General features: G+C 43.0%; 1 protein-coding gene across 1 annotated transcript in view; it reads left to right on the top strand.

The window, feature by feature from the left end:
• The window catches only part of PER3 (period circadian regulator 3), a 54,082-nt gene that overhangs the window by 13,205 nt on the left and 27,745 nt on the right, over positions 1-13,132 (top strand). The window contains 4 exon segments of the mRNA XM_061382865.1: positions 3,131-3,273; positions 7,985-8,063; positions 10,712-10,818; positions 11,294-11,450. Coding sequence (XP_061238849.1) covers positions 3,131-3,273; positions 7,985-8,063; positions 10,712-10,818; positions 11,294-11,450 — 486 coding nt within the window.

Here is a 13,132-nt window from a genome sequence, read left to right as displayed (position 1 = left end):
GTCCAGAGACAGAGAACTAGAAAAAAAGAGATCAAAAGTTTAATTGTAATTGATTTCTGGTAGAATTTATTAGTGATTTTTTTTCTCCTTTAAGTTTACTATGACATGTTAATGTTTGTTGTTGTTTGATCGCTCAGGCGTGTCCGACTCTTTTGCCACCCCATGGACTGTAGCCTGCCAGCTCTTCTGTCTGTGGGATTTTCCAGGCAAGAATACTGGGGTGGATTGCCATTTCCTCCTGCAGGGGATCTTCCCTTCCCAGGGATCAAACCCGTGTCTGCTGCATTGGCAGGCAGATTCTTTACCACTGGGCTGCTGGGAGAGCCCTTCATAGTAAAAGAAAAAAACATTTAAAAATGACATTGCAATCACCAACATTAGTGTTGAAGTTCCTGTTAATAAATAGCCTTGATATTTAGAGAAGAAAAATCCTTGTAATAGATCATTCAGACACTCCATGGACTTGGGGGGACCTGGGCTAATAGTATTCGAATGTTTGGGGTGGGGTAACCTGGAATGGTGTAGAGGAGGAGGCCCATGCTGGTTCCCTTTGTCACACGCTGGTGAGTTGTTCATGAAGATCTGAGAGCAGTGCCTGCCAAATAGTAAGCGTCGTATGTGTTTGTTACTCTAGTAACAGATAGGTAGGTGCCTTTCAGGTGCTTTTTCTGAGCCGAGCACTGTGGTGCTAGGATCAAAACGAAGTTCTGCCCTCATGGACTTTGTGTTCTATAGGATGGGGGCTAATAGTAAACAGCTGTGTAAGTATACATGTGTCAGTGGTAGTAAGTTCCTTGTAGAACCGTGAGCTGAGTAAGGGGGTTCCGGGCAGTGGAGAGGTTGCCAGTGTATTCATGGTGGTCAAGGAACTCTTCTCTAGTTAGAGGCCTAACTGACCAGAGCCCTGAAGGAGGTGAGGAAGCAGCGTGTTTGAGAGAAGACATTCCGGGAGAGGACAGAGGCCCTGGGCACAGCACACCTGGCTCCTGGGAGGATGGTGATGGAGTGGGTGGAGAAGACAAGGAAGCAGGGGCAGAGACCATAGGGCACGCTGACTCCTGGATGAAACGTTTGTTCAGGGTAGCCACTTAATTATTTTTAAAACTCCCGAGAATTTTCAAAATAATATAAAAACTAGTATAATGAACTGACATGTACTGCTCATTTGGCATGAATAACTTTAACCATGGCCAGGCCTGTGTCATCTGTTCCACCTCCTCATGCCCCTCTCCCTGTTATTTTGAACCAAATCTCAGCTCTCTTTATCCTTTCCTTCATTGTTATTTCAGAGTCTCATCCTCACAGTAAGGTACTTGTCAAGCCTCCAGGTGTTCCTGTTGTTCCTCTGTGGCTGGCAGGAGCTGCTGGTTAACTAGGCTAACGAAGTTAGCTCCTGGCCCATCGAGTCCTCAGTGGTTTTGACACTTCCTTTGTGGCAGACTTGTCATCCCAGGCTCAGCAGAGATGGCTGCTCTCCAGATCCAGGTCCTTGGGCAGTGACTGCTACAGGGTCACCAGTGCTTCAGGAATGTCCAGTGGGTAGAGACAGGGCATTTTCATTTCTTAGAAGGAAATATCGTTGATGGTATGAAAGGCTTGTGATAGGTGCTGTGCTGGGTGGGGGTTGGAGCAGGGGGTTTGCAGGAGTGGTATAGCCAGGAGGTGGTGGGTCCCAGACCAGGCAGTGCGGGTAGACATGGAGATACTGTGGATCTTCTGGATGTTTCCGTAGGGGAAGCTACAGAAACTGTATACTGATGGGTTAGTTTGGGGTGTGAGAGTAGTTAAGGAGATGTGGGGTCTTTGGCTCAAGGTGCCATGTATGGGGTGGAGGAAATTGCAGGATGAGCAGCTGCTTGGAGAGTTGGAGTGGGGGGAACATGTGGTGAGTTGTGGATGAGTGTGCAATGTTGACTAGAATTCTGCCCTGTGATCCTGGCAAGGTGTCAATCCAGGAGCCTGGGATTCAGGGGAGAAGGCCGGGCTAGAGACAGATGCGCAGGTCATTGATGTATCAGTGGTGATGAGAAGCCTAAGACCTGATGACCCCAGAAAAGCACTCACAGAAGTGGGAGGAGAGCCACCAGCAGAAGTACGGGTGCTGGCAGGTCAGTGTCAGCAGGGGGCGCTCTTCTGAGCGGTGACCTAGGAAGCAGGGTCAGGACTGAGTACAGAGAAGTGGCAGGAGATGCTGGAGTTTGAGGAGAGCAGAGAGCACGAGAGAGGGTGGGTCTGCTGGGCGAGCAGATACCCAACCTGAGCATCCGGGCTCATGATGGTCAGAGAGGAGAGGCGTGATGGCAGAAACAGAGCGTGAACCTCAGTCTGGGATGTTTGGTCAGAACCAGGTGGAAACCTCTTCCTGGTAGCTGGGCAATCAAACCAGCTGAACATCTTGGGGGTCGTTGTAGAGCCTCCCCGCCCTCAGGAGCCCCTGTGCTGGGTGGCAGAGAGGGTTGTGCTGTTGCCCCCACCAGGCACTGTGGGTGATGCTGAGCCGAATGCCAGGCCTGCACCAGGCAGGGGAGGAGGGGGTGCCTGGGGGCTGGCTTGGGGACACTGGTCCCAAGGGACCCTGTTACGTGATGCTTGGTTTAGACACATGAAATGAGATGGACGGCTCTGCCTGTCTGTCTTCCCAGCAGGAGTGGACAGTCACGCTGGAATCAGTGACCAGTTCACACTCAGAGTGATGAGCCAGGTCTCCAGAAAACCTCTTACTCATCGAATAACAAACAAGTATCATTGCCCTTGGGTACATTTAAATTAACGTTTCCCTTCTTTTAAAAATAAATATGTTTAACACTGCTCTGTTTATAATGGATAAACCAAGAAAGTCCTACTGTATAGAACAGGGAGCGCTGCTCAGTGTTATGTGGCAGCCTGGATGGGAGAGGAGTTTGGGGAAGAATGGTTACGTGTATATGTGTGGCCAAGTCCCTTTGCTGTTCACCTGAAACTGTCTATCCCCAACTACAAACTAAAAAGTTTTAAAAAGTAAATAAATATTAGACATTTGAGGCTTGGACATGTCTCCCTTGAAAATTACTGAACATTTTCCCTGGCCTTGTTTCACCTTGGACTAAGTGGATGATTCATGACCAGCACTAACCACTCTTTGCTTCTTCAGTGGAGGTGAAGCCGGGGAGCTGCAGCGGCCTTACTGCCCATTCCGGATCACCCCCTACTTGATTCACATGCGCAGCTCGGCCCTCACGGAGCCTGAGACCTGCTGTCTCCTGCTGGTGGAGAAGGTTCACTCAGGTTACCAAGGTAAGTCGGGAGTATCTGCATTCAGCTCAGGTGTGACGTGTCCGTGCATCAGAAAGGAGCCCGTGAAAGCCTGCCTGTTCCCTGAGCCCGGTCTCCCTGACATCTCTGTCTGCCGGCCTTGACTTCTGGTGCTGGCGTCTCCTTCAAGGACAGCAGGGCCACTGGGTCCAAGCATAGACTTGGCCACAGACACAGACTTCTATCCTTTCTCTGCTGATGACCATCCTGTGGTCTTTTGCTTCTGTCTTGTGTGACATAGGAGCACTGAAACTGTTGCACAGAGAAATCACAAGAATGCGTTTAGGTTTTTTAAGTGTTTTGAAAGCCCCGCTGAGTAAACAGTGTAGTTTGTTTTCTGATGGCGTAACTACATTGCTAAATTCACATATCAGTATAGAAGCAGCTTCCATTCATTATATTTTGAAATTGTAGTTGATTCTGCTTGTAACGTGACACATGCTTTTTTGGAATTCATCATCCTGTGCAAAAAAATTCACACAAATCACAGGACTTAGGGACAAGAGTTGCTTTGTTGTGTAATCATTAGCTCTGGGCTTGAAGAAAGTTAGTCTTAAAAATTGTTGTCATAACAACTCAGAATTGAAGAAAAAACATCTTATGTGACTTAGACAAAGCAGTGTAGAAAAAAATGTTTGTCCCTTTCTCTTCCTCAAGGGCCCTGGACTCCTTTCTTGTGCTGGGGGCTGGGGAGAGGCAGACTCCTTGTCAATCTACCTAAGAATTAACTCCTCAATCTCACATCCTATTTGTTTGCTTAGTTACATGCAACCTCCCAGTTCAGTTCAGTCGCTCAATTGTGTCCAACTCTTTGTGACCCCATGGACTGCAGCATGCTAGGCCTCCCTGTCCATCACCAACTCCCGGAGTTTACCCAAACTCATATACATTGAGTCAGTGATGCCATCCAACCATCTCATCCTGTTGTCCCCTTCTCCTCCTGCCTTCAGTCTTTCCCAACATCAAGGTCTTTTCCAATGAGTCAGCTCTTCGCATCAGGTGGCCAAAATATTGGAGTCTCAGCTTCAACATCAGTCCTTCCAATGAACACCCAGGACTGATCTCCTTTAGGATGGACTGGTTGGATCTCCTTGCAGTCCAAGGGACTCTCAAGCATCTTCTCCAACACCACAGTTCAAAAGCATCAATTCTTCGGTGCTCAGCTTTCTTTATAGTCCAACTCTCACATCCGTACATGACTATTGGAAAAACCATAGCCTTGAATAGACAGACCTTTGTTGACAAAGTAATGTCTCTGCTTTTAATATGCTGTCTAGGTTGGTCATAACTTTCCTTCCAAGGAGTAAGTATCTTTTAATTTCATGGCTGCAATGAGCATCTGCAGTGATTTTGGAGCCCCCAAAAATAAAGTCAGCCACTGTTTGCCCATCTATTTGCTATGAAGTGATGGGACCGGATGCCATGATCTTAGTTTCTGAATGTTGAGCTTTAAGCCAACTTTTTCACTTTCCTCTTTCACTTACATCAAGAGGCTCTTGAGTTCTTCTTCACTTTCTGCCATAAGGGTGGTGTCATCTGCATATCTGAGGTTATTGATATTTCTCCCAGAAATCTTGATTCCAGCTTGTGCTTCCTCCAGCCCAGGGTTTCTAATGATGTACTCTGCATAGAAGTTAAATAAGCAGGGTGACAGTATATAGCCTTGACGTACTCCTTTTCCTATTTGGAACCAGTCTGTTGTTCCATGTCCAGTTCTAACTGTTGCTTCCTGACGTGCATACAGATTTCTCAAGAGGCAGGTCAGGTGCTCTGGTCTTCCCATCTCTTTCAGGATTTTCCACAGTTTATTGTGATCCACACAGTCAAAAGCTTTGGCATAGTCAAGAAAGCAGAAATAAATGTTTTTCTGGAACTCTTGCGTTTTTAACGATCCAGTGGATGTTGGCAGTTTGATCTCCGGTTCCTCTGCCTTTCCTAAAACCAGCTTGAACATCTGGAAGTTCATGGTTCACGTATTGCTGAAGGCTGCCTTGGAGAATTTTGAGCATTACTTTACTAGCATGTGAGATGAGTGCAATTGTGCGGTAGTTTGAGCATTCTTTGGCATTGCCTTTCTTTGGGATTGGAATGAAAACTGACCTTTTCCAGTCCCGTGGCCACTGCTGAGTTTTCCAAATTTGCTGACATATTGAGTGCAGCACTTTCACAGCATCATCTTTTAGGATTTGAAATAGCTCAACTGGAATTTCATCCCCTCCACTAGCTTTGTTCATAGTGATGCTTCCTAAGGCCCACTTGACTTCACATTCCAGGATGTCTGGCTCTAGGTGAGTGATCACACCATCATGATTATCTGGGTCATGAAGATCTTTTTTGTACAGTTCTTCTGTGTATTCTTGCCACCTCTTCTTAATATCTTCTGCTTCTGTTAGGTCCATACCATTTCTTTTTTGAGCCCATCTTTGCATGAAATGTTCCCTTGGTATCTCTAATTTTCTTGAAAGAAAGAAAGTGAAGTCGCTCAGTCGTGTCCAACTCTTTTCGACCCCATGGACTATAGCCTACCTGGCTCCTCTGTCCATGGGATTTTCCAGGCAATAGTACTGGAATGGATTGCCATTTCCTTCTCCAGCGGATCTTCCCGACCCAGGGATCGAACCCAGGTCTCCCGTATTGTAGAAAGACACTTTACCATCTGAGCCACCAGTGAAGTCTTAATTTTCTTGAAGGATCTCTAGTCTTTCCCATTCTGTTGTTTTCCTCTATTTCTTTGCATTGATCGCTGAGGAAGGTTTTCTTATCTCTCCTTGCTATTCTTTGGAACTCTGCATTCAGATGCTTGTATCTTTCCTTTTCTCCTTTGCTTTTCACTTCTCTCCTTTTCACAGCCATTTGTAAGGCCTCCTCAGACAGCCATTTTGCTTTTTTCCATTTCTTTTCCATGGAGATGGTCTTGATCCCTGTCTCCTGTACAATGTCACGAACCTCCATCCATAGTTCATCAAGCACTTTATCACATCTAGTCCCTTAAATCTATTTCTCACTTCCACTGTATAATCATAAGGGATTTGATTTAGGTCATACCTGAATGGTCTAGTGGTTTTCCCTACTTTCTTCAATTTCAGTCTTGGCAATAAGGAGTTCATGATCTGAGCCACAGTCAGCTCCTGGTCTTGTTTTTACTGACATAGAGCTTCTCCATCTTTGGCTGCAAAGAATATAGTCAATCTGATTTCAGTGTCAGCCATCTGGTGATGTCCATGTGTAGAATCTTCTCTTGTGTTGTTGGAAGACGGTGTTTGCTATGACCAGTGCGTTCTCTTGGCAAAACTGTATTAGCCTTTGCCCTGCTTCATTCCGTATTCCAAAGCCAAATTTGCCTGTTACCCCAGGTGTTTCTTGACTTCCTCCTTTTACATTCCAGTCCCCTATAACAAAAAGGACATCTTTTTGGGGTGTTAGTTCTAAAAGGTCTTGTAGGTGTTCATAGAACCATTCAACTTCAGCTTCTTCAGGGTTACTGGTTGGGGCATAGACTTGGATTACTGTGATATTGAATGGTTTGCCTTGGAAACGAACAGATCATTCTGTCATTTTTGAGACTGCATCCAAGTACTGCATTTCGGACTCTTTGTTGACTATGATGGCTACTCCATTTCTTCTAAGGGATTCCTGCCCACAGTAGTAGATATAATGGTCATCTGAGTTAAATTCACCCATTCCAGTCCATTTTAGTTCGCTGATTCCTAGAATGTCAGCGTTCACTCCTGCCATCTTCTATTTGACCGCTTCCAATTTGCCTTGATTCATGGACCTGACATTCCAGGTTCCTGTGCAATTTTACAGCATTGGACCTTGCCTCTATCACCAGTCGCAAGCACAACTTAGTGTTGTTTTTGCTTTGACTCCGTCTCTTCATTCTTTCTGAAGTCATTTCTCCACTGATCTCCAGTAGCAGATTGGACACCTTCTGACCTGGGGAGTTCATCTTTCAGTGTCCTATCTTTTTGCCTTTTCATACTGTTCATGGGGTTCTCAAGGCAAGAATACTGAAGTGGTTTGCCATTCCCTTCTCCAGTAGACCACATTTTGCAACCTCTAAGTATAATAAAAGATTTCCATCCTGAATTCTAAATCACTCTGGGTTTGACTGTTGGATTACTTGGGATGAATAAAGTATTCAGTGTACACAGACTGTCTGTATTTAACTTGAGTAGGTATTACTTTTTAAAAATTATTATTTTTGGCTTCACTGGGCCTCTGTTGCTGTGAGGGCTTTCTCTGGTTTTGGCAAGCGGGGCTGCTCTCTAGTTGCGGTGCGGGGGCTTCTCATTCTGGTGGTTTCTTGCTACAGAACATAGGCTCTAGGTGAGTGGGCTTCAGTAGTTGTAGCACATGGGCTGGCTCTCAGGTGAGGGCTCAGTAGTTATGGCTCCTGGGTTTAGTTGCTCTGAAGCATATGGGCTCTTCCTGGACCAGCGGTTAAACCCGTGTCCCCTGAACTAGAAGGCAAATTCGCAACCACTGGGCCACCAGAGAAGCCCATGGGTTTTACCTTTTGACCTACTTAAAATGTAGTTAATAATGAAAAGTATTAGATTTGGCTGCTCAAAGGCCTGCCCCTTAAGTGAGATTTCTGCCGTATCATATAGAGTTTGTTGCCTTTTTAATATGTTAAATGGATAATTAATTAGATATTTGCCTCTAAAACGAGTCTTTCTGTTCTTCATAGCTCCTCGAATCCCAGCAGATAAAAGAATTTTTACCACAACACATACTCCTGGTTGTGTTTTTCTTGAAATAGATGAAAGGTAAGTACTTCTTTAAGCCTAAAAGAAATTTGTTTTGGAAAATAAAATATTTAAAACTTTATGTTTAACATCCATCTACATAATGACATCTATCCATTTGCCCATTTGATGTTTGTCAGTTTGAAATTTGTGTTGTCTAAAATTTTAACATATCTTGCTTGTTGTACTTCTAAGATTTACAAGTTATCATGTTTTATTTCAAAGCTTTAGGTGGGTCAGAATTATTTTTCCGTGCTGCCCAAGAGGACAGTGAACCTTGGACCCATAGTATATCAGTGTTAGTCCCCGGATTGTGTCCAACTCTTTGCAATCTCATGGACTATATATAGTCCTCCAGGCTCCTCTGTCAGTGGGATTCTCCAGGCAAGAATATTGGAGTGGTAGCCATTCCCTTCTCCTGGGGATCTTCTTGACCCAGGGATCGAAGCCGGGTCTCCTGCATTGTATTTACCATCTGCGGCACCAGGGAAGCTCCCATAGTGTATAATTATGGTCAGAGACCTAGACGCTGGCCTATGAGCCCTGTGCACATGTATTGCTTGCTCTAGGCAAGTGCTTCCCAGTTTATGATGAATTTTTATTAGTCTGAAGTGAAGGGGGAAAGGAGCAAGAAAAATAAGGCAGATTTCTTTTCTTGTAAAGCTAAGTTTACTTAATTTAAAGAATTGTTACTTGTTTTGAACTTATGTCCTACCTACTTTTTTTTAGTTATTAAAATAGTCTTCGTTATTTAACAAGTAGTGATAGTAGATAGTCATCATTGCTTATTGTTTTTTTTTTATACCTTTATTTGGAAAAATGAAACATTGTTATCCCCTGATCATACCCTTCATCTTCCCCCACGCTTGTGTAAAAATTTTACTTTATTTGTGAAATCTGAAAATCTGAGAACTAATACATCAATCATATTATAGGTGAGCATAAAGCAAAAATGTGAAAAAATCGGACACAGTTATGATAGGTATTAATTTTGGTTTTAAAAATTTTTTAACATCCAGGGAATTCCCTGATGATCCAGTGGTTAGGACTCAGCACTTCCACTGCTGAGAGCCTGGGTTCAATCTCTGATAAGGAAACTGCTGCTGCTGCTAAGTCACTTCAGTCGTGTCTGACTCTTAGTGACCCCACGGACTGCAGCCTATGAGGTTATTCCATCCATGGGATTTGCCAGGCAGGAGTACTGGAGTGGGGTGCCATTGCCTTCTCCGATCAGGAAACTAAGATCCCACAAACTGCATTGAGGCCAAAAAAAAAAACCAAAAAACTTAAAAAAAAGTTTTTTTAACTTCCGGAAATGGATTTATTACCCATTTATTACCATTTAGTTATGAAACTAAACAGTAATAGTGAGTTATTTTGTATAATATAATCTGTATAAGGTAAGAAAATTTAGCTAAAGATATTCTAAAAATAGCTTGAGTTTATTGCATTAGAAAGTATGGTTAAGACTCCAGGCTTCCACTGCAGGGAGTGTGGATTCGATCCCTGGTTGAGAAACTTAAGATCCTGAATATCATGAGGATGTGGCAAAAAATAACAAAGATTATATATACATGAACTTCCCTGGTAGCTCAGACGGTAAAGCGTCTGCCTGCAATGCCAAAGACCTGGGTTCGATCCTTGGGTTGGGAAGATCCCTTGGAAAAGGAAATGGCAACCTACTCCAGTACTCTTGCCTGGAAAATCCCATGGATGGAGGAGCCTGGCAGGCTACAGTCCATGGGCTTGCAAAGAGTTGGACACAACTGAGCGACTTCATTTTCTTTCTTTCTTATATATACGTGAAAAAAAGAAACTATTTGTGAATTTGTACACATAGAAAATGTTTACAGAGTCAGTTTTTTTTCTAAGTCATCTTGAATGTCTGGTCATTAGAATTTTCTTATGAACATTTATCCTACAAATGTCTTTGTGACTGGTCCTCTATTTGATACTACTGTTTGGGAGACATTGTTTTTGTATACTTTTAAATACTCTGTATAAATTTGTAGCCTGCTTTCTTCATTTTACACCATAAGCATTCTTCTATGTTATAATATGATCTTTGTAGACTTTTTAAAAGGCAGTGCAATTGAGGGCCTCAAGAGACCTCTGAAAAAGTGAAAAATGTTAGTTGCACAGTCGTGTCTGACTCTTTGTGACCCCAGGGACTGTAGCCCACCACTCCTCTGTCCATGGGGATTCTCCAGGCAAGAATACCAGAGTGGGTTGCCATTCCCTTCTTCAGGGGATCTTCCCGACCCAAGGACCAAACCCAGTTCTCCTGCATTGCAGGCGGGTTCTTTACTGTCCGAGCCACCAGGGAAGCCCTCTGAGACCTCTATGAAACTTGTGAAAAGTATAGACTCCTAGTCTCACCCCAGAAATGCTGATTTAGGAAGCAGTGAGCCTGCAAGTCTGGCTTTTGGAAGTTTGGCAGGTGATTCTGATGCAACACCTCCAGTGACCAACGCTTCTTAGATTATGTTAACTCTTTCCCCACAATATAGGCACTCGGGTTGCTTGCTGCTTTTATAAATGCTGTAATGAACATCTCTGCATACCTTTCTTCATATTTAGAGTTTGTCTGAAAAGTACTGTTGAGAGTGTGTAAGGCATAACAGTCGCTTGGCACGATGACGTGCTGCCTGTGCTGTGTCTGTGCTCAGGGCTGTGCCTTTCCTGGGTTACCTACCTCAGGACCTGATCGGGACATCCATCCTATCGTACCTGCACCCGGAAGATCGCTCTCTGATGCTTGCCATGCACCAAAAAGGTAAGCACCTGCTTCTTTACAGGAGGGCTTTTTTTTTTTTTTTTTTCCACTGATCTCCTTAAATTTTTCATTTCATTTCTCCCTAGAGCTTCTCTCAACCTCTAATCATTAGAAGTGCTCAGTCACTCCGTCCTGTGCAGCCCCCTGGACTGCAGACCACCCCCATGGAATTTTCCAGGCAGGAGTGCTGGAGTGGGTTGCCATTTCCTCCCCCAGGGGATCCTCCAGGTGATCTTCCCGACCCAGGAATCGAACCCATCTCTCATGCATTGGCAAGCAGTGCGACTAGTGCTGCCTGGGAAGCCCCTTGATCATTAGAGTGTTACCTTTAATCAAGAAAACAGTGTATTGAAACCATTGAAACAGTATTTTTTTCTATTTTGATATTTTAAAACATTTACAAATAAGGGCCTTAAGAGAGGCATTTGTAATAAACATTCATGTTAAATAAATTCTGTCTTATTGTTTTATGTAGTCTTTAAGTATGCAGGCCATCCTCCCTTTGAACACCTGCCCATTAGATTTTGTTGTCAAAATGGGGATTACGTCATACTGGACTCCAATTGGTCCAGCTTCGTGAACCCATGGAGCCAGAAGGTTTCTTTCATCATCAGTCACCATAAAGTGTGAATGTAAGTCAATCAGTTTTCCTATTTTCTAAAAAATGTTTTTTCAAATAATATTCTCGGGCCCATTGACTCCTCTTTGAATCAGTTGACACACGAACTCAACAAAGAACAGGTTTTTGACAGTGCTTCTGGAAGACAGTTTGGCCTTTAAATATTAAGAGCCTTATAATATTTCTACTTCTACTTCCTTGGCCTAGTAACTCTATTATGGGAGTATGCTAAAGAAATAAGTCTAAATGCAGAGAGCTTTGTAAAGAAAAGACAGATTCTGCAATGTTATTTAATTGTAATAGCTTATATTGTTGTTGTTCAATGGCTAAGTCATGTCAGACGCTTCTTGATCCTGTGGACTGCAACACACCAGGCTTTTCTTCACTCCCTCCTGGAGTTTGCTCACACTCTTGTCCATTGAGTCGATGATGCTATCTAATCATCTCATCCTCTGCTTTCCCCTTCTCCTCCTGCCTTCAGTCTTTCCTAGCATCAGCATCTTTTCCAGTGAGTCAGCTCTTTGCATCAGGTGGTCAAAATATTGGAGCTTCAGCTTCACATTAGTCCTTCCAATGAATATTCAGAGTTGATTTCCTTTAGGATTGACTAATAATAGCTTAAATGTCATCATTAAGGAAGTTCTGAAACATTTGTTTGACATGTTATTATATTGATCCAATGAAAATTTTTATAGAAAGTACGTATCATGGGAAATTGATATATTAGGTGATGGGAAAAGCAGCCTGCAGAATTTTTATACAGCCTAATTATGTTTAAAACAAACACTATGAAATAGGAAAAAGAAGATTAGAAAGAAATAAAATATAAATTTTGATTATGTGTGGATAGTGGATTTGGAGTAAGGGGTTTTTTTTTCTCTTCTTTTCCTTTTCTCAACTTTAACATTCTCTTTAGTGAGCCTATAAGATTTTTTTTCTTTTTTCTATTTTTTTTTCTTTTCTTCTGCTGTCAAATTCCACTTATTTGTCTCAATTTTGTTACATCTTTATTTTTTAAATATAGATTCTTTCATATTTATTTGCCTTCTGGCACTTCTAATTCAAGCCTGCTTGATTATTCTTTCCTGTCCGTGTAAAAACCTTACAAATGAATCCCAAGGAACCTGGACCATTGTTCTTATAGTCTGATATCCTGTTGGTCCCTGGGCTTTGTGGTCCATATAAAATTGACCTGGAGGTTTCACAGCCAGCCCGTAAGTTTCCCTTTGATGTCTGTTTCTATTAGGAATGGGAATTATACCTAACTCTTCAGTACTAAATTGAAGAAAGTGGGGAAAACCACTAGACCATTCAGGTATGACCTAAATCAAATCCCTTATGATTATACAGTGGAAGTGAGAAATAGATTTAAGGGACTAGATCCGATAGACAGAGTGCTTGATGAACTATGGATGGAGGTTCGTGACATTGTACAGGAGACAGGGATCAAGACCATCCCCAAGAAAAAGAAATGCAAAAAGGCAAAATGGCTGTCTGAGGAGGCCTTACAAATGGCTGTGAAAAGAAGAGAAGCGAAAAGCAGAGGAGAAAAGGGAAGATATAAGCATCTGAATGCAGAGTTCCAGAGAATAGCAAAGAGAGATAAGAAAGCCTTCCTCAGTGATCAGTGCGAAGAAATAGAGGAAAACAATAGAATGGGAAAGACTAGAGATCTCTTAAGAAAATTAGAAATAC

Source organism: Bos javanicus, chromosome 16, assembly GCF_032452875.1.
Source record: "Bos javanicus breed banteng chromosome 16, ARS-OSU_banteng_1.0, whole genome shotgun sequence".
NCBI classification, from domain to species: domain Eukaryota; kingdom Metazoa; phylum Chordata; class Mammalia; order Artiodactyla; family Bovidae; genus Bos; species Bos javanicus.
This window is presented reverse-complemented; position numbering and strand designations above follow the sequence as displayed.